Source organism: Amphibalanus amphitrite, unplaced genomic scaffold (genome assembly GCF_019059575.1).
Source record: "Amphibalanus amphitrite isolate SeventyFive unplaced genomic scaffold, NRLGWU_Aamphi_draft 001082F_arrow, whole genome shotgun sequence".
NCBI lineage: Eukaryota > Metazoa > Arthropoda > Thecostraca > Balanomorpha > Balanidae > Amphibalanus > Amphibalanus amphitrite.
The window spans coordinates 75,450-97,096 of record NW_024882576.1 but is presented as its reverse complement, the minus strand read 5'-3'; the positions used below and the strand labels follow the sequence as shown (position 1 = coordinate 97,096).

General features: G+C 53.4%; 1 protein-coding gene across 4 annotated transcripts in view; it reads left to right on the top strand.

Moving 5' to 3' along the window:
* LOC122369895 (tyrosine-protein phosphatase non-receptor type 14-like) overlaps positions 1-21,647 on the top strand; it is a 52,488-nt gene that overhangs the window by 20,582 nt on the left and 10,259 nt on the right. For 2 of the 4 annotated variants that reach the window (XM_043345005.1, XM_043345004.1), the window contains exons 4-13: positions 4,718-4,898; positions 6,336-6,511; positions 7,479-7,647; positions 8,809-8,967; positions 9,274-9,495; positions 10,141-10,275; positions 10,658-10,914; positions 11,754-11,904; positions 12,313-12,449; positions 14,015-14,180. In XM_043345005.1, coding sequence (XP_043200940.1) covers positions 4,719-4,898; positions 6,336-6,511; positions 7,479-7,647; positions 8,809-8,967; positions 9,274-9,495; positions 10,141-10,275; positions 10,658-10,914; positions 11,754-11,904; positions 12,313-12,449; positions 14,015-14,180 — 1,752 coding nt within the window. In that variant the 5' untranslated portion in view covers position 4,718. Of the gene's footprint in view, positions 1-1,168; positions 1,521-4,717; positions 4,899-6,335; positions 6,512-7,478; positions 7,648-8,808; positions 8,968-9,273; positions 9,496-10,140; positions 10,276-10,657; positions 10,915-11,753; positions 11,905-12,312; positions 12,450-14,014; positions 14,181-21,647 lie in introns of those variants that run through there. The other 2 variants (XM_043345002.1, XM_043345003.1) reach the window with 2 other exon arrangements.

The window sequence follows — 21,647 nt, the reverse complement described above, 5'->3', positions numbered from 1 at the left end:
ACACATTGCAGACCCCGGTGTCAGAGGTGGCCCGGGCGTGGCTTGTTGCTCGCCGGATAAGGCGTGCCGTACCGTGCCAAACTAGGGCGGGATGGGCTGGGTGGAGACCGCCCAACGGATGGGGGTGGCACGAACAGGGTCAACGCCGCCCATCTTAGCTCGTGGCCGGAGCTGCTGCCGTCTCAGGCGTCCGGGGTGGCTCTGGCAGTCCTTTTATTCAGTGCCGGTCGCCGCCCGTTGGTCTCGATTTGGTTTCTGTATCGTAGATGCTCGTTAGTCGCTACTGAGGTGCAGAGTTGAGCTCTGAGCTGTCGGCCGTAACATGGGTTATCTGGCGGGCCCCTCAGAACATGGGGCTTCTAAGGGGCCTTTCTGGGAACCGATGGGGTTTTCATGTAGTCGCCAGAGGCCAGAACATTTGGAACATGCCCCTCATGGCGGCCTCTGGGGAGAATTCCTCACACAGCTGCGCACCACTGACAACTCGCTGAGAGCTGAGAGGCCCATGCGGTCCAGTAGGAGAACACCTCCTGATTCAGTGGACTGGAATGGAGGACTCAGGCAGCCACCGCCCTCCCCGGCCCGTCCGGCCGTCGGCAGTGGGGCCGTGGCGTCGCAGGCCGGCCTCAGAAAGGGGCTGCTTTCTAGCAGGTCTGTTAGTGCCCCGCCGTGGCTCCGTGCAGTCACGCGACTCTGTAAAAAGGCACGACATACCCCTGTCTGCATCGCAGAGAGCTCGGGAACTGTCGATATCACGTGCTTGGTGCACGTCTGAATGGACGGCGAGGCTGGCACTCGACACTGACTGGCTATAGATCAGCGGTGGAATGTGAAAGGAACGACCGCTGAATGGTCCGCCGATCGACTCCAAGCGTGACGAATACTAACCTTGGGAATTTATCATTAACCCCATCAATGACCGAGTATGGTAGCATAGCGAACGGACCTGCGTTGTGCCTGCTCTGATAAAAACCCCGGGGTGTGAACCAACCCTCTACCACGTGTCGGGTCGTCTCCCCCAACTCTCCGCCCATGACCCGGCAGTGGCGGTACTGACTGCGCACCGTGCAGGCCCGAGTACAGACAGGATAAACAAACAGCCGCGGACCGGGACGGGCACCCTGACGGACAGACGGCGGCGGCAGTGGTGGAGCCGGCCGATGTGGGCAGTTTGTGGTGGACAGCGGCCGCCAACGGAGGGGCGCGCTCGAATACCGGCGACGTAGGGGTGATTTTCGGGGGATTCTTTGCTATTAGTGGTGATAAGTGGAAGTGAAGGGAAGTGAGCGGTGTGATTTGGGTGAAGAGTGGAGTTGTTTGTTGGCATCGAGAGGTGTTATCGGTCAACAGTGGTCGCTGGCTGGCGCTCGGGCTGTGGCTGGGACGAGTGGACACGGCCTGCGTGGCTGTCCGTTGTGTAAGCAGCGTCTTGCGGTGGAATTTTGATGGACTCTGTGAAGACTTTTTGGTTGTTGGAGTGATCGGAAGTCACAGAGGACATTCACGATGAAGTTCTGTGGGTAAGTCAATGGAACGACTTTTAGAACATTCGTTGCTGGAGTCGCATGATATGTTGACACGACGAGGGCAATGCCTATGCGGACCGCTCTGCACGATGCGCTTATATCCGACATTATCTGACGTAATCGATCTTAGGCGTGAATGTCGAAACCGTGCTGTAATATCAGCACGATATCGTTATTTCACCCGTTCATTATCAAGCATAACGCCAGCCTAACGAGCCGTCTAGTGCCAGGCTCATCACGGAAACTCGTACCGCATCGATTCCCAGTCGACACTTTCCTCTCCGAAATCCGATCGACTTCTAACCGTGTGTTTAGCGTGGAACACACATCAGTGACGCAACACTTTCCACGCCGGCGCAGTATCGGGTTTGATGCAGCCTCTCGGCGACCTGTGATTGAGCGGCTCTCTCGGGGTTTCGTGGTTTCGTCATTGTCTGGGGTCGGGATCAGCTCGTGTCGGTAATGATGGAGCGGGGTCTGGTAAACCATCCGAGGGAGAGGATGGGTCGCGTGACCTGTATCCGACCCCTGGTCGCCGTCCCATCTCCATCTCCTCCACCGTCGCCGGTATCGAAGAAGGCGAAAGTTGGGGCGGCGGTGGATCGGGCGGTAATAACACACCCGATTAAATCTCCCCCGATCTCCGACCGGCCCGTAACTGGACCCCACTGACCCTGACCCTAACCTGGTCCCGGTGTGCTACCTCGACCTGACCTGCTCTGACCTGCAGTGCTCGCCGACTGCGTATCATAAAGCAACTCCCGTATCCCGTTCACCATGACCTGCATCGGGTGTCTTCGCGACGCAAACACCACCGACTGGCTGATTCGTAAACACGATAAGGATCTCATGAGACCAGTTTTTACAAGTCCAACATTTCGGCGGCGCGAGCCTGTGAAAATTCATACGGTTTGGGAACCGGGCTTGGGTACGGCTAACACGGTCTAATGCGTCTTAAATCCTTCCGCTAGCTGCTGTGATCAGGTTATGGTGGGCAAAATCCAGTATTCGACACACACCATTGCTCACACATCGCTCCACCATGGAGCATTCACGGTCTGTCAGTCCCTGTCTAGTCAGACCACTTGCCAGCACTGTCGCCTCCCGGCCGGGTGGCTCCATCGTGTACCGTGTCCGTCGGCCGGCCAGTCGCCACATGGACGGGTGGCGGCCGCTGCAGCCGTGGTCAAGGTCCCCGCCGCCGACCGGCCGACCGCTCTGCCGTCCCTGAAGGTTGGCGCCGGTGCCGTGCACACCGCCTGTTTACGGATGGCTGTCTGGCCAGACGGCGGCGGTGTTCGGAGTGGCCTGGCTGCTCAACTGTTCATGGCAGGGCACTTGGGATTCTCTCAGTGCTGCCGAATGCTGAGAGTGGGAAAGAGGTGGATACAGCCCGCATTCTTTCATCGTTTCTCAACTGCAAACTGTTTAAAATGAGCCACACCTGATGTAACGTTTGGTGATAGCCACACATGCGGCTTACCGTCTCCTCTCTACCCCTGATGTCATGGGTCCATGCCATGGCATAACATATGTAGTCTCAGGTCATCTCATCAGCGCACAAAGGCTGGGTTGAAATGAAAATAAGTGCCTTGGAATAAGTGCCAATGGAAATTGGCTTTGAAATAAAGCATTAGATTGGGAGCAAGGTAATGGAGGATGCTGGTTTTCAGCTTCCTGTGTTGTGGCCGTCGGAAATAAGCGTCGTTTGGCTTGACCGAGTTCGATGCCGGTAATCTTCACGTCTCAAATCCGAGCTATAGCGCTCGGCATCGACCGAGCGTTTGTTCCTTGGCATGTGTCAAGTCCCCGTCGTCTTCTGAAGTGCATTCAGAAGTGTTCAGAAGTACAGCTGTCTCTTCGAGTTTCACCTTTTCATGTCACAGCCATTCGTCAGTTCGTTTCATCTCGGATTTCTATTGGCTTTTGTGCAGCGCAATCGACTTTCAATAGCTGCTTTCTCCTGGCCTCTTTGCGTCAATAAGTCGTCGATTTCGGGTTCGTTGCTCTCTCTCTCTCTCGCTCTCGCTCTCGCTCTCGCTCTCGCTCTCGCTCTCGCTCTCGCTCTCGCTTTCGCTCTCGCTCTCCCTCTCCCTCTCCCTCTCCCTCTCCCTCTCCCTCTCCCTCTCCCTCTCCTCCCTCCCGTGCCTGTTTGTTTTGTCCTGCCTCGGTTTCTCTCTTTCCCTGGCATCCGTCCATGTGTTCCATGCCATCAGTAGCCGCCGGCCCCTGCTGAGGATGCGCTGGGGTCATGACCTGGTCACGGCTCACCCAGAGGTGACGCCGCTGGGGGTCAGGTGTCAGACCTGCCCCGGGGCGCGCTTTATGGCTTCTGCTTTGCGCCGTCGGCGGTGTCTTTTGTCCGCCCGACGCCCGGGCGGCTTCCGGCGACCGGTGTCGAATTTCTGCTGTCGGTGTCGGATTTCGTGGACACCGCTGAGGTTTCGCTGTCCATTACCTGTGGTTTCAGCTGTCGGCCTGGGACGTTGGAGCTGTGGCGGCCGGCGGGCTATGATTTTTCATCATGCCGTTTTCCGGCCGTGTTTGATCGTTTTGCATAACTTTATTTTGTTAGCACATTTCAATGTTTCAATAAAAAAATGCTCAGCTTTTGGCTTGTTTATTTCGCGCGAGGGATCATTTTGATGCTAAATGATGCTAAATGGGCTGGTATGGTGTTACATTTATATGAACACGAAGCTTTGGATTCACGCCTCATTCCTGTGGTCGGGTCAGCAGCCTCATTAGAAGGTGCTCACGAAAACCACTTACCATGCCTCCATGCTGTTAACAGTGCCACTTACTCTGCGGAGTAAATAATGTCACTGAGCTGTCTGAACTTCTCACATAATTAAACAGCCTCTATTAAGTGTGATTTAGAGGCCAGAGCGGCTCAATTAGACGTTGCAACCACGCTGTTAGCGTCAACATTCATACACGGCGGCGATAATCGTTCGAGGTACCTATTTCGTGAGACATTGCCAGCTAAACGGCTGTCATTTGCATCCTGTTCCACAGCCCAGTTCCGTGCATAGTTTGGCGACATTTAAACACACACATTTAAACTGATACATATTCACTAAGTTTAGCTATGCGCTAGCGCTTCTATCTCAAAACATTTTAACACATATCAGCCGCCTTCCCCATCTCCAGGGTTTCTTGCATTAACCTCCCCTCTCTCCTTCGTTCAGGATGCCGCTGTTCCCGCGGCTATACGTGAAGAAGTCTCGCCAATACAATGTGGTCTCCAAGGAGCTAATGGTGATCCGGGTGGAGCTGCTGGACGGCACGCCGGTCGAGTGTACACTCTCCTCGGAGAGTTCGGGCCAGGAGTGTCTCAACAGCGTCTGTCAGCGATCCGGTATCAAACAGGTGAGAACTGGGAGCTGTGAGGTATGGAGTGTGTGGGTAGTGGTAGGGCTGGTAGGGCGTTGACATGAGTGTTTGACGGAGATGGTACCAGTCTGTTGCTTGTTATTGGTAATGTTGCCTTGTATCTGCGCGTATACCTACTGTCGAAGTTGATATTTCATTTAAAAAGGTTACAGGTCACGGGCAAAAAGGTGGCGTCTTGCTGTTAGCCAAGTGATGGATGTTATGTAATATTTACCTATGTAACGAATTCTGTGATACAAAGCTTCGGCACGGCACAAATCGTCTTGTAGCCGGCAGAACATGCAACAAACGCTATAGTGCGCTGCTTTCAATCTCGGCGTACCACAACAATCACGGTATGGTGCATTGCAACACGGCTTGGAACGAGGCAACGTAATACCTACGACTCATACGGCACCGTTCAACACGGACGCCACTGTACATATAAGACGGCTCTGCGCGGCACCGGCTGCATCCCCGGCCCGCCGTGCCCGCCCCCGTCCGTCCGTCTCCCGGCCTTGAACCTGGCACGGAGAGCGGCCGGACCGCTTTGTCTGTCGGCCGGACGGTGCGGTACGGTACACCTCCTCCCTGGCCGGTATGGTACACCTCCCTGGGACGGTGCGCTGTGAGACCGGCATCGTAGGTGTTTGTTGTGTCCGGAAGGTGCGGATCACTGTTACACATACGCACGCACGCTGTAGGGACGGAGCAGACAAACAGATGTCCGGGGTAGTGCAAACAAACACGGCACTGTAGGGAAGGTAGATAGTTGTAAACATGATCCTGTCCAAGGACATGTTAGAGCACAGATAACCTGAAGCTCGTTCAAGGAAGTATGATTGCCATTTGGCTAATACTGAGGCGTTCCAGGTGGAATAGATACCCACACAGGCATCCTGTCATACCAGGAATTTATACATACAGTTTCAGCACCTTCCTTCTGGGCCATTCCTTCGGCAGCCAACGTGAGCATAATAGTTCTGGCAATGAGGGCCCTTTGTCATGTTGATTAAAGCCGACACGTGGCGCGATGTGCGCCTTTTACAAACGACCGCCGCGAGCCGTAACGCGTGCAGGCTGTATGCGACGTGTAGACGATGCCTCACGTAATGTATGCAGATGTTATGTAACGTATGTTGATGTCGGCTGAACCATCGTACGTATTGCCATATAAGCGTGCAGATGTCCCGCGTATTTTGCTGAATATAATCGTTGATGGCTTATTTTTCTGCTATGCTTGGCTCTGATATTTAAAGTAGATGTAGAATGTCTGTTTTGAGATGCAACAAACAGACTACAAAAGACATACCAAGCAACTGTTCGGGAACAGTTGTCCCTCAATGCCTCCACTATTATCTCAAAGGTGTAGGATGCTCCCTCGCTAATATCAGCTATCATCCACTGACCGCCTCTCCCCGTCTGTGTCCGCAGCCCAAGTTTTTCGGCCTCAAGTACCGGGCGCGCCGGTCTCCGCCGCTGCGCCGGTGGCTCGACCTGGACCGGCCGCTGAAGAAGCAGCTGGACCGATTCGCCGAGTCCAGCAACCTCCACCTGGGCGTCATGTTCTACGTCTCCGACATCTCGGCGCTGCAGGACGAGCTGACGCGGTGAGAGACGATGAGGAGAACTTGACGTTTGGAGGGGGATGGGTGTGCTTGTTAGAAGAAGATCAAACCAGGAGGGCATTATAAATATTTTGTAAGCAGTTACAAAATGTGATAAGCTCATGGTTATAAGCATCTGACCGACGTATTTCATACATCGGTGTGTCGTGACCTGTGCCCAAGGTTTGAACCTCGTTCGGAGTTGGTACAGAGACCGAGGTGGTAAATGAAAACGGCCTGCAACGTGTGCATTCTGCATAGAAGGGTATCCATTCTCTAATTAGCATATGACTCCAGTTCGGTAATAATGCTCTCTCCGTTTGAAGTGTTAGTTTGTTGCAATTTGCGGTCTAATTCTGCTGCGTTCTCATTGCTCATCTGTTTCATCAATACCTCTCCGTCTCCATCGTGGGTCCATGGACCTCAGCTCTGGTTTTATAACAGCCCCGAGCTCCGATTTACTTGCGGTTTGTATCGCCTCACCGCCAATATGAACCACCCGTACTACTCTACGATGGGAAGGTGACCGCGGCGTTACGTCAAACCGTTCCCAGGCTGTGAGGTTCGGCCCGGCCCTCCTCAGCTGTGGTGGTGGCGCCGAGTTATCGCACATTTGTGGCTTCCGTGCTATGATCCCTGCCCCATAATGTTGAGTTACGCGGCTGAGCAAGGCTGAGGGTTTCCGGTGGTGACATACCACTTACTCAATTATTGTAGGCAGATGAACATTGCGTTCGTAATTGCAGTGTGGAGTGTGCAAATGCTCCGTGATCATTCTTACTTATATGCATGGCTGGATGTTACAGTATGCATTATGCCAATGTATGGGTAGGGGACATCTTTTTATGGTACCTCTCGTATCTAGCTTTGCTCTTTGCTCGAAATATGCGTTGCGTTGAGTGAACAATGAACATCCGGAATATCCTGCCGATTGAATGCCTCTGACGGTTTCCTCCTGTGTCTTTCACAGCACTCAGTACTTTCTTCAGCTGAAGAATGACGTTCTCGAGTGCCGTCTGCACTGTAACTACGAGCAGGCAGTGATGCTGGCCAGCTACAGCCTGCAGGCGGAGCTGGGAGACTTTGACGCCGACCGACACTCGGCGCAGTACATCAGGGAACTGGCGCTCTTCCCCAGGGTGAGACTCTGCACAATACACAGTACATGAGGGAGCTGGCGCTCTTCCCCAGGGGATAAGACTCAACGCGTAGAGCTGGCGCTCTTCCCCAGGGTGAGACACGGCCACACGGCCCAGTATGTATCCCGGAGCTCTTCTCCAGGGTAGGACTCGGAGCGTGAAGTAGGCAGTCTTCGACGGATGATATGCCTGAACGGTTGGATTGTTATTCAAGAACGTGATCTATGTTAGGGACATGAGATGGCTATTGTTATCAATTGCTCTGCTTCTGTATTCCTGATTTTCTTGCACACGCAGTGGAATCAAACATGTAGACAGGAAAGGCCAATGCTGGTCTGATATTCTACTATTGTTATTATCGTAATCGGAAGCTCCACGTTTCATTTAATAGATGGAATGTGTGCATAACCTATCTCGGCTAAATCCGTGCTTGTTTGTACTGGATCGCCTTTGTCCTGCCAATCTTATCCACTTTGTGTACGCAGCACGCTGTTTGCTGATTAGATTGCGCTATCGTTCCCCCAAGAAGCCATTTAAGGTTATGACCGTCTAACCTTTGAGCTAAGCTTTCTTTCCCGATTGGTGAAGCACACTGGTTGATCGGTACAGGCTAGCGACACAGCCAGGACAGCCTGGAGGGCTGGATAGCATTGGGTTTATTACAACAGACAGAAGAGTAGAGCAGGCATGGTTCCTTCTCGACGGTCGGGCGATGCCATTGGTACAGCGTCAAGCTGTCGGACCGCTATGTCGGTGTCTGGAGAGAATAATGATGTTTGTGTTTAGTCTGTCATTAGCGTGTGGTATTCCAGCAACGTGTGTTGGTAGCTCACGTGTCGAATGCCTCACGTCATCATATCGTGTTGTTCACCTGAGTGTTATGACACCGTGTCTGTCTAATTGCCTGGCATTGGCCGTCTGCCGACTGACTCGCCGTATGTCAAATCACTCTGTTAACACCCGACTGTAACGTCAGTTTTGACACAGTCAATCGTTATTTGACGATATTGCTCTGACTAGATTACCAGAGCTTACATCTTTGTGACCATCCCTGACCTCATCTGACCTTATCTAACCCTTCTTCTGACCTCATCTGACTTTATCTGACCCTTTTTCTGACCTCATCTGACCCCCTATCTGACCCTTTCTGCCCCGTTGCAGCACATGGTGTTGGACGAGGAGCGTCGTGAGACTCTGACAGAGGCGGCGCTCCAGTCGCACTCGACTCTGCGCGGCTTCACCCAGCAGGCCGCAGAGGATTACTACATCATCGAGGCGCAGCAGCTCGAGGGATACGGGCAGGAGCACTTTGTCTGCCGGGTGAGACAAGGGTTATGCAGAGGGTTGGCGAGGAGAGAAGGATTCTGTCTTGGCACGCGGTGATTTTTCTCTTCCCCGTCTCTGGGTGTCTCATTCTCTTCTTTTGGTCAGCATCAGTGTTTGATCTGGTCTGTCAGCTTAGATGTGACCTGACCCGCATTTTGATTTTTGAACCGTAATCGGACGTATGACTTGACCCAAATGTACCCATGACCTGTCATGTTCCTGGCCGCTTACTCTCCATGTGGCCTGACCCGTAGTCTGACCCATGCCATGTGACATGACCTGTGACCCGATGCCCGTCAGGACGACAGCGGCAACGGTGTGCTGGTGGGCGCCTCGCTGACCGGTATCGTGGTCCGACTGGGCGGTAACCAGCCGCCCACCTTCTACCGCTGGGCCGATATCACCAACCTGCACAACCACAAACGGAACTTCGGCATCGAGCTGACTGAGAACCGGGCGGCCAACTTTGTGATGGACGACAAGGAGCTGGCGAAATATGTGTGGAAGGTCTCCGTACAACAGGTGAGAGAGGGAGGGAGGGAGGCAGGGGTAGAGAGAGAGGGTAGAGATATTTTGGGGATGAGCGATACTGGTGACAGAAAGAATGATGAGAGGGTTTAGGTACGCGGTGGTTATATTGGACGGAAGCTGGTCAACCGGAGGTGTTGTTTTTTGAGTCAGCTGTTTGTAATGGCTCGGGCGATGAGGAATGTGCTACACAGCTCCAGTTTACGCTGTAAATCAGACCTGAGGCAGCTGTCGCCGCCGTGTTGGGCCCGTGTTTTGTGTGCTGACGTCACCAAACGGTTCGTGGAGCTAGTCCTGAGTGTGGTCCGACCAGCCAGCAGGTGGATTAGTCAGTGGGTTATTTATTACACTATGGTCAGTGGCATGAATATGTAGCGTCTCTGATGCATGGGAACCAGCTCCTGTGTGGGCTGCTTTCCAAGGGTGTACCGTAACTGATGTCTGTAGTTTGTTCCACCATGCAATGTGCATCGTTCATTGATCATTTACCGAACAATGAACATTGAACAGCTTGGAGTAAACATTGGAATTTAGTGTAGTAGAACAGACTATGATTATGGCCGCATCGACTGAATTGACCACTCCTATTCTGAACTGAACTGAACTGATCACTGACCTGACCACTTCCTCTCCGCGCAGCACAAGTTTTTCGATACGAACCAAGCGCTTCTGTCGGGAAAGCCTACCATTTCGCGGCTGCCTCCGCCCGACATACAGGCGTCGACCGTTCCGAGGATGGTGCCCGAGAGGGACAGGGCCAGTCCCTTTGGACAGGTGAGCTACCAAATGGGGAGCTGGTGACTGGTGAGACGTGTGGATGGTAGTGGCCTGGGTGGTGATTTGGACTTTCATTTTCCTTATTTCTAAAGATTATTCTTTGACGCAGGTGTCATAATTTTCGGACGAGATGTGGACTATGCGGCGCCGCCGATTTATGAGAGAAGGCTTGCATTGATCCCTGTCGACTCCTCCCTATTTATGTGGTGTCACGTTGCATCCGAATTATCTGTGTTTAGTGTGGTACGAGTACGCTTTTCCTACTCACCGTGTGTTACGTGACACCCTGAGTATCCAGCTGTCTCCTGGACTGTTACCGTGTCCTAGCCGACCCCGTGTCTCTCCATTTGTGATGACGTCCGGCCGGGTCTGGTTTCAGGACCCCACCTACCACTCTGAGCCGAGCTACCGGGCTGAACAGAGCACCAGCATCGCTCACTACGGGCTGATCACCAGCTACAGTCAGCCGCACACGGAGAGCAGCTGGAGCCTGGGTCAGCAGCAGCAGAAACAGCAGCAACAACAGCAGCAACAGCAACAACAGCAGCAGCAGCAGCAGCAACAACAGCAGCAACAGCAGCAGCAGCAGCAGCAGCAGCAGCAGCAGCAGCAGCAGCAACAATTGTCTCAGGCCAGGTCAGTTTCTGATGAAATAAAGTTGCTCAATAGTTGTTGGTTTTGTTAATATGGTTAATTTTATGTTAATTAGTCCCACCCGAAGAAGGACGAACACGATTCAATATGCCCTGCGTTGAACGACAGGCCAAGCACAGGCGTTGTTTTCCTTGATGAAGGTATCCTCGGAAACGGTGCACGTGCTATTAGTTCCAGCCCGTCCATTTTTGCGGCCCTGTTTTGCATTGCGTCTTTTTGTCTTTTTGCTACTGACTCGTAAGAAAGGCGTCCGCCTTGAGGAAATTGCCAAATATTGATTCAAAGTGGATAATATAAGCCTTTTGTCGGCGTTTTCTGTTTGTTGGCTGATCATAGGCACATTATTTGAGCCTCGATGGACTCACATAACTATAAGGCCGACGCAGATGATAATCTGTCTGAAAGGTGGGTAAGCTCGCTGCTCAGCAGTGACCAGAGGTGTTCCAGCGTTGACTGTTTCAGTCGGAGGGCCACGATACCATGTTTTTGGACTTGGAGTGCCGGCGTTGTCAGTGCTATGTGGGAGCGGCGGAGTCGGGTTATGGCCTGGGTCCTCATATAGACATGTTCACTTCAGAGTGGAGTGTGTGGACGAATTTGGACTAATTGGCCGCTCGGTTTGGTTAACTTTAACAACATGAGCCGAGGATGTGTGGCTGTTGTCATGGGAGGCTAGGGTTCGATGGAGACCTGTTCGACTGTCTTGTATTTGTCGCGGGTATATTGTGTGTAACAGTATTGCACTAGCACACTGCGCTGCCGCACAGCGCCTGTCTTTGGCAGACGCGTCTAACCTCTAGTTCCCCGTCCGTCCGCCGCAGGGCGCTGCTGCCGCAGTACCGCCAGGCGCCCGACTACGACACGGCCCTGAAACAGATGTACTCGGCGGCGAGCGTGGCCGCGGCGCCGGCCGCCGAGCCCTCCTACATGTACCGGTCACAGCCGGAGATCCAGCACACAGAGCCGGCGGATGTGAGTGTAGGGGAGAGTGAGAGACGAGATGGGAAACAGGAGGCTGGGGTAGTGACGGGCAGGAGGAAGCGCGGGAGGAGCGGGGTAACAAGCGATGAAGAGTATCATTGGGACATCGGACGGTAGATCAACATGGGAGAAGATGCTGAGATAGAGGAATGTGCTGGGGCACGGAAAAGGACCATGGTTCAATCCTGGAGTGGGTGAAGAGTAAGCCACTTGCGAACTCGCCTGGCTCACATCCACTCTCCAAGGACAAAGTCATACTTGATTGCAATTTGCAGTCATCTCGTTTCAACTTGTCGGAGAGAACAAGCTAGGTACTTTCAACTTTTCGTTTTGCTACTTGGTGGAACTTATTTCCACAATCCACATGTCCGCCGCCTAACAATTTTCCTTTTTTCTCAGGTGACCGACTTCTCACAGTACAAAAACTATGCCGATCTGTCTCACCTGCCTTCGTTCGGTTACCTTGGTAACGGAGCGGCGGTGCAGGCTCTGCCAGCGGCTGGAGATCTTATCAACTCCAGTGTCCACACGTACAGGTCAGTGAGAGTTGTGTGGGACGGTGGGGGAGCGTTAGATCGGATCCTCTGTTCTGTTTGTGATGATACGGGAGACAGCAAAGTAAGTGACTGCTTCTGAGCATTTTTACATAGAGGCTATTCAATGTAAAGTGATCTATTTGCCTCAACAATATTCACAGATGTTTGGTTTTATAAAATGCCTGCACGGCATCAAGGTCATGTGTTTGTCATGTGATTATGACGGAATCAACCTATCTTATCCGGTAGAAGCGTGTAAAGACATTCACTTTAAGTGGTTTGCTGGCTTCAGTGTGGCTAGATAATGTGTGTTTGAGTGTGGACCGCATGTCTCCTCTGACATAGAGAGCAACGATAAAGCGCCTTTGTTTGGCTGATGTTTTTGAGACTATATGAACAGAGCGATCGGCTTGTCAATTTTAATAAAATCCACAAAACCTTTCTTCATTGACCCGACATGCTGGATGTCGTAATATCAATCAAGGCGCTCAGGTATATTGGCTTTCTGAATGCTGAAAATTGCTAATGAAATAAAACGTAAACTACACAAACCAACACTCTTAATTTACAAAACACCCGGCCTAGATTTGTTATTCCAAGAGGCTTGGTAGGAGGGTTGCGTGACAACTTTTTGTAATTAGTTTTAGACTATGCGAACACCGTTCTAACAGTGAGAGACGCTCCGGTTAATAACAGTGTTTCAGTCACGCAGCTGCTTCTCCGGTGTTTAACCTCGGCTTTCGTAAACTTCCAAATTACACCTCTTCCGTGACAAATTATCCGACAAGTGGCAGTTGGTAGGAAGCTCCGAGCCACCTTCTCAAACATCACTTTCAATTAAAGGGACTATCCCACCTTCTAAAATGTTGTTAAAACCAGTTAAATTGTGCCCGACTTTACAGATTGGATGACCAGGAACACGGTTCTGGCATTTATTTTTCATTTAACATCTTAGGCTTCCCATATTCCAAACACAAACTTTCAAATATGTGACGTCACAGCCCAAAATTACCTCCTTCCCCAGGCCACATTACTGTCATAAAGCTGATTCTTTTTACTCTGTAGGCACCACAACAAAGTTCAGACCAAGTTTTAAGCGATTTTTCAACGAACAAACCCATTTAAATCAGAATGACTAAACGAAGTGACGTCACACTAACGGTCGCTCCATGTTGAAGATAGGGCCTTGTACAAGACCCATTTTCAAATGAAGGGAACGAATTTCTTCAACACTAAGAGGCCGCGGGGGTTGCAACCTAGATAGATAGTGGTTTCTGAACCTCGCCGCAAACTTGGCTATCTCAACTCAAACCCCATGTTAAAGGTGGGATAGTCCCTTTAAGCCACATGTACTTCTCTGGAATGCTTACCTGAATGCAGTTACCTTATTTATTTTTGCAAATTTCAATTGCATCCACATTTGAATGTTATGCTGAGATGCATACACTATGATGGGAATTCAGTCTTGCCATTGACCGACCTTGATCCATGATGTTACTATGTCCATGTATGACGCGAGGTTGTCCTTCACTCACTAACCCCGCGTTCCGTCGCCTCCGCCGCAGCACGCCCGAGCTGGCCTCTCAGAGTCTCGGCGACGTCACGACCGACCCCGTGATGACGTCAGAGCTCCAGTTGTTCCAGCACCAGCTGTACAAGCCGCCGCCGCCCTACCCGTACAGCAAGCTGGCCAGCTGCTCCACGCCAGACCTGGCCTCGGCTAATGTGCAGGTGAGTCCCGGACTGCGCCGTACTGCGCGCCGGGCGAGTGGAGGGGTGATTTATGGGGCGGGAGGACGGGTAATGGTAGTGGGTTTGATTGGCCTCGTGAGGGACGAAGATGGAAGCAAGAAACAGCGTCACGGTGAATCACCGTTTTCTTGAGACAGTCCACTTGAAAGTATCGCATGGAACAGTTCTCTCTTGGATGCTTTCACGCATGTAAACAGTGGTGATTGTCTCTCGGATGCTCTCCCTCATATGCAGATTGCGGTGTTTTATGAAGACACCGGTTCCGTTTGACCAAACCGCTCTGGGGTTACATTGGCCGTAAATGCGGTGTGTGCGGTGGGTGGCCTGCTCCGATCTCCGACCTCAGTGACCCTACCGGACCACGGCGTGACCTCTGACCCGACCCCGGTCGACGGCAGCGCGCTGTGCACCGTGGCATTAATGGCGCAGGAGCGAGCTACCGTCTGCCGCACGGCGCCGGAAATGGGCCGTTTTCTAATGTGGAGCCGCTGCGCCATCGCCTGAGGGCCGGGGGCCACGCCGGGAGGTGTCGGGGGCGGGGCTCTTCCGTCTGTCTGTGATCAGCTGAGCACAGTGATTGACGGTGTGCGAGACGGGCTCGTGGCGGACAGCGCGGCTCTGTATCGGCTCTGGAGGCTGTGAGGTTTATCTGCGGTCCTAGAAGAGACCTAACGACACGCCGGTGCTGCCGACATACCGTCAGCCCAGGAGCCGTGTGTGTGTAGAGAGTGCTACTCTCCCGCTATCTGTCTCCCGCGCTCGGCGGTTGATTAGATAGCACCGCCGGCCGCAGTGGGTCAGAGCGAACCTCTCACAGTTTATTGTCTCACTCCGGCGGAGGTGTTCTTCGTCAGTGCTTCACAATGCCAGGGCTCGAGTCAGACAGACGGCGGCCTCCGGAGCCGGCCAAGCGGCATGTGCTTCCTCCGGAGCCTGTCAAACGGTCCGTGGTGCCTCCTGAACCGGCCAAACGGCATGTGCTGCCTGCTGAACCGACCAGACTGCCTCCCGAGCCAACCAAGCGGTCTATGCCGCCTCCTGAGCCAACCAAGCGGTCTGTTGTGCCACCTGAGCCAGTCGAGCGACCTGTGTCGCCTCCTGAGCCGGCTAGAAGGTCTGCATCCCCGGAGGCGACTCGATCCGAAAGGTCTCCTGAGGCAAACCGACCTAAAGAGTCTCCTGAAGCGAGGCGAATGGAAGTGCCTCCTGAGGCGAGCCGACCTGTGGCGGCTCCTGAGGCAAGACGAGCCGAAGTGTCTCGTGAACCGGTCGAGCGGCTCGTGCTGTCTCCTGATACGGCTGAGCTGCCTGTGGTGCGTGCGAAGCCGGCCAAGTGTCTTGTGCTGCCACCCCCGCCGCCCAGGCGGTCTCCGTCGCCTCGCAAGTCGAGGAACGCCCCGCCGGTTCCCAAGTCAGCCGAACAGTCGGCGCCGTCTCTTCACCCTGGGCTGGTGAGTTGCCTACTGGTTGGCGGTCTCTGCAGCCATTTATTTTACAGTCGGCTATTTTGCCAGCCAAGTCAGCACACAATTTTTTTCTTTAGAAATAATGTGTCTACATTTTATTATGCGGAAGGGCATGACAAAATTCTATGTTGTGATCATCAGTCCGAAGGTTTCGGTGCTACACCGCGGGTTCGCCATCGATTGTCCGTAATTCAGCGGATAGCCACCAAGCCACCGCCGTCGGCTGATCGGCGCTGCCGGCTGCAGTCGACCATGTCGCTGGTGTCACAGGTGCGAGACCTCTCCTACCGACGGCCCCGTGACGTCCCCTCGTGACGTGACGTTGCCGTGACGCACGTCGGCCGACCTTTGGCCCGTCCTCGCTGCGGGGTGTCGGCGGGGGTGGCCGTCAGTAGCCGTCAGTGGTGATAGCTGTCATCGGGCGTAGGCGGCAGAACGGAGGGCGACGAATTGACAAATTGGGTATTTATATCAAGTTGATGCCACGACTTAGATATTTCGCACAAGATGTCCCGTTTTTCGTAGCTAATCATTGATGGAAGAACTGAATTGCTTCATGCACTTTTGGAAGCCTCCTCGCTACCAAATGCTGCGAGGAGACATTTCAAGGTATCGTCCTTTTTGCTTCAACTTTTTTTCGCTACCATCATCCCCAGGATCGGCAACAGCTCTACAGGCTGGGTCTTCATATGCAGACTATCGAGCGGAAGCAGCGAATTTCAGGAATATATTTAGCGGACAATGTACGGTATGGATACTGGCAATTACGAACCCTTTTTAAAACCAGAGCCCGGACCATCCTTGCGCAATGCCCGTCTGTGTCCACCTGTTGCCTTTCGCTCTCGGGCGCAAGAAGTCTCCGTCCGTGACGGCGCCGCCACAGCGCGTGTCTTATCCGTGCCGTGAGGCGTACGGCGCCGTCTGAGGCGGCCGGTGGAGCCACGGAGCGGAAAGATCGCTCCAGTGCCCGCGGGTACCTCATAGAGCTGTGCCATAGCTCAGCCGCCTCGTCACGGTGCATTGTGATGTAACCGCAGCGTCAGAAGGGGGCTAGGAGGGGAAGGGGTAGACCGCTCACTGCGCGGCGCGGTTACCGTGCCCTTTGTAGGGTTCCGAGGCATGGGGTCCCTGCGCTGTGGCATGCCGGCAGTGCAGGCCGCCGTATGTTGCGTGGTTCCGTCGGAAGTCAGCGTTTGACGCTGCAGACTCTCCGGAAGCCCAGCGGCCGGTCACGCATGGTTCCGCCTGAGTTGCTACCAGGAGCTCTGACTGTGTTTCCTTGCATGCTGCGGAGGCCAGGGGATTAATCGGTGAGTAATGGTCAGTATACGGCGCTCGATCGTGCAGCCCGGCAGTATGCCGTTTTACCTTGAACATTCCTACGGCGGCAGCGCTGCTGGAGTCGTGGCCGTACCGTTTTCTCCCATGGTTCCGGTTTGGTCTCCCGAACCCGTTTGGTCGCCGGCCTTCGACCTTTGATAAAATCAGCGTCCGTTGAGACGTTAATCTTTATTCCATGACGTTTTCCTGTTGGGCACGACCAGATTCAACGAGAAAAACTCTAGATATTCAGACTCGGCCGTGTTTCCGTTCGCCCTTTCGCCTGTGTTGGTTGATGGCGGTCGATTGTCTCTCGCCTTTGCTCGCCGTCAGTTTCGCTTCCGTCCGCTCTCGCTCATCGCTCTGAGTTCACCCCATTAGCGGGGCGTCTCGCCACCCCTGGCCCGCCGTGTTTCACCGCCCGCTGACTGGCCGTGAGAGGCCCGGCGCCGGGCGCACGCTACCGCTGTGTCTGCCGGAAGAGGCGCTCTCGCTGTCCCACGACCGTACCGCTCGCCCACCTCCCAACTCCCACCGCCACCGCCGCCGCCGCCGCCGCCGCCGGGCGCCGGGTCAGTAGAGCGTCGAGTCTCCGCCGGGCTGCCAGTCGAGTCACCGCGCTCCACGGCAGAGCTGTCGGAGCTGTGAGCTGTCGGAGCTGTGAGCTGCTGGGCTGGGAGCTGTGAGCTGCTGGGCTGGGAGCTGCAGCACGGTGTGGAGACGGAGTCCGTGATAGTGTGAGCATGTAGCCGAATCGTGGGGCTGGTGAAGTTGGGTCGGTTTTAGGTGTTTCTCATTTTACTCGTTATTTTATTTTTCCGCTTTACCTCAGGCTCAACGTTTTTGGCCACATTGCCAAATGTGGGTGTGGCACGCCAGTAATTCTGACCATGTGCTTTCTGATCAACCGCCTGTATCGTTTGCACCGCGCTCGGCATGGCTTCAGCGTATCATATCCGCCCACCAGTCAGCTGTATTCCTGTTACCTTTATATGGATCGGCTGGTTAGGCGTGCTTCTGTCCAATCGACTGCGGTGCACCACCAGATCATCCTCATATGAAGCGACCGTGTCTGTCTCCGCCAGGCATCTTCATCGATCCGAGTTCCAGAACTTACTGAGTCTGGGCGGGCAGATGATCACGGTATCGATCGGGCTCGAGTGGCTGGATAATACCTTGAATACAGTGTTATTGTGGAGCGCTCCTTTCAGCTCTGGTCTCTAACTGATGCATGATTTCACTCCGTTACATCGGTACTTTACTGGCCCACCTGGAAAACTCGTTGCGAATTAAGCCCCGTCGGTCTTGTCTACTTGTGAGTTCTGCCAGCTAAGTTCTTCTTTCCAGTCAGGCCCACCGAGGCGCCTGGTGATGGATCTCTTGTTCGAACACCCCTGATCAGCCCTCGATTGGGACTTCTGATTGGTCTCCTGTCGTGCCCACGTCCGGTATCCCGATTAGTGATCGCCTCCGTGTGCTCCTTTTTGTGAGCTCACCGCTCGGAGACCTCCGGAGCGAGGTGGGTGATCCGCGGCCATTGTTACGGGTAATTTCATCAGCGGATCGCTCCAGTAACCTTGTTCAAATCCCGGCCGACTGACCGAGTGGGAGCGATGGCCGGCCGGCCGACTTGTTGTGACGCTTATGTCAATGAGAGGCATGTCATTAGATCTTCATTCATGCACGAATTCCCACGCACAGCTTACTAAAAGTTACGCTTATTTTCACCCTCGGTTCGCAGCCTATCCTCGCGTCTGCAATATCTTATGTTTCGCTTATGCCTACTTCTGTACTCGTCTCTCTTTTTGGAGGTCATACTGTGCTCAAACTCGTTCACAGAACATAGGTACCTTTATTGATGACCGGTTGCAGAAGCTTCGCTATGGTTCTTATCTCCCTTCAGCCGAAACATGATATGGAGCTGCCGTGCTATGCTATGCGTGCTCTGATCCGAGCACCCCGCCCTCCCCTTCCACCGTTGGTGGCGGCAGCGCGAGCGGTCCTGTTTAAATGCGCCATCAGGCCGGTCGGATCCGGTGTGGGCCGACCCGTGCCGAACACAGCCGCCGCACGGGCTATTTGCGCCCCGGATTAGCATGGCCGACATCGTAGCCGATGATGACGAATGGCAGATCGATGCAGTTTCGTGCATCGTATTAATTTGAATGGCTGTCATAACAATTGTTCATTATCCAGAGAAGTTGAGAGGGATTCGGTTTCAGGAAATTGGTGCGGTGCTACGCTTGTGTCTCAGCACAATATAGAAGTGTAGTAATGTTTGGCCTCAAAATCAGTTATTTTTTAGTTTTTACGAGAAAATCCAGTAGCTCGTCTCTGAAGCAACAGTTCTTCTGTGTCTCAGAAGAGCAGCTCATCGTCATAGCTATGCCTCGCTTGCTCTGTATGGGCGATATTCCCCCTCCCTCCGTCGTGCTGCGCCGACCGGCCATTCCTTCCTGGTGTGACATCATACTACCTGTCTGTGACGTCACAGAGTCTGAAAAGCTGACTCACAGCCCACCGGTCTCTCAAGGTCTGTTTGGTGGCTCTCTGCGTGGAGAAGGCGGGGTCGACCCTGTGTGGCACGGGCGGCTATTGTCCCGTGATGTGCTCTCTCTCTCTCTCTCTCTCTCTCTCTCTCTCTCTCTCTCTCTCTCTCTCTCTCTCTCTCTCTCTCTCTCTCTCTCTCTCTCTCTCTCTCTCTCTCTCTCTCTCTCTCTCTCTCTCTCTTTCTCTCGCTCGCTCTCTTTCTTTCTCTCCTTCTCTCTTTGTTTCGTCTCTCTCATCTCTCTCCTTAGTTGGATATAGGAGTCATCTTGGCATCGTTTCCATTGTATTCTGCGTCTAGCTCTTCTTGTATCCACCATTTCATCAGATCGTTTCTCGAACGTATGAAAGTTACACCGGCTGCACTGTGGCTTTGTATCACATCACATGCAAGAGGTATGGCCAGCTCTGACGTGGCACCAATCCAATGCGACCTTTCCCTGACAACGGCACAGAACCACAGTCTATCCCGATACCTGGCTCTTCTAAGCTCACTGCTTTATCAAAGCGGGATCAGACGTTACCTTAATGGCCTTGTTAAAGTGGCGCCACAATCTGCAACTGCCTTGTTTGTGCTTGCGCGATAAAGTAATCATTTAGATATGGCCGTTTTCGAACTTGAGTGTTATAAATATTTTAAACAAATGAAACTAGATTGAACAGCGTGTGAGAGTGGCTGGGCCTTCACTTTGCTTTGTTTTACGATTTTGCCAGTCGTCGTTATTAGGAATTAGGATTGATAACTATTTCTTTTGAAGGCCACTTGCTCTGCCTATCTTGCCAGGCCTTTAGCCCAAACCAGCGCTGTACATACATCGCTCGCACTGAGCCGTGCTGTAACTGAAAGCAAACCGGCCTGTTCCGGCCGGGGGACATTCTGTTCGCCAATTGCTGCAGCCCCATCCCGCTAGTTTGCACACCAGCGGGGTCGTCCCTGACTCATACAAAAGGTCTTACCATGGCCGGGGGGATGTCAGGTGACACCCACGGTGGGGTGTCATTGCCACCTCTGACACCTGAATCATACCACCGGCACGCTGGCAATTACGGTTCTACTTGCAGGCATGGCGGATGGTGAGGCATGGATGGGACGCTGCAGGATCTGAGCTGTCGTTTAGATGGCAATCTCTGTTGGGAAGAAAAGACACTTGGGCTTGGACTGCGATGATAATTAATTGATTGTCGAGTCATCTCGTCTGTTTTAGTGCGTGGTATGGAGCAATGCGACTGCCGATACTCTGGACGCAGACTGTAAGCTCCGATAGGTATTTCTTTTTCTGACTGTTCTGCGCCTACCACCTGCACCTGCTGCATTCACGCACCTGGCGCGTGTTGGCGACCGCGACGTCTGCTACTCCCCCGCTGTCGGCGTCGTGAGACCGCGGTCACTGGCTGTGGTATGCTCGTGGTCGTGGTCCTACGCCGTGGTCCTAGCCCATGGTCCGCGGCGTGCCCTCTGGTCTGCGGTCCCCGGACTCCGGTCGTGCCATTTAGCCATGGTCTGCGGTCGGGTCGGGGCACGATGAGGTCCACCCGACCTGCGTGTCTCACGTCTCACTGACGAGCTGAGGGAAATGTCAAGCTGGCTGACATTAGAACATGTGGGACATGGCACCTCCGTGTCGGACAGCGTGGTCGATGATTCGGTCCGTGGAAAATCACGAAGTGGAAAGTCGCGTCGTGAAGGTCGGCTTGATAATGTAACGCAGTTAGCTGACCTTTCTCGGGGTTTCTGCATACATTGGGCTCTATCTATTCATGAGTTTGTGATTCTTAGTCACAAGGGTCCGTGAAGTACTGGCCAGTTTCGCACTACCAACTAAAGCTGCATGGTGTCGTGTGTTATCTATTGCATACCTCACACATGCCGCTCCGTTTGTATGTGCCTTGGTATGTTGGTGTGTCACCAGTCGTGACACTGATTCACGCGTGAGTGGCACGGTCAGGAGAACTCCACACTGACGCTATCGGTTCTCATGCGTCATATGCCGCCCACAGCCGTCAAACCACTGAGGCGACGGGGATAGAGAGATGGATGAATGGAGAGAGAGAGAGAGAGAGAGAGAGAGAGAGCGGGGGCGCAGCGCTTCTTTTGGTCAGTCACCTTGCGTGT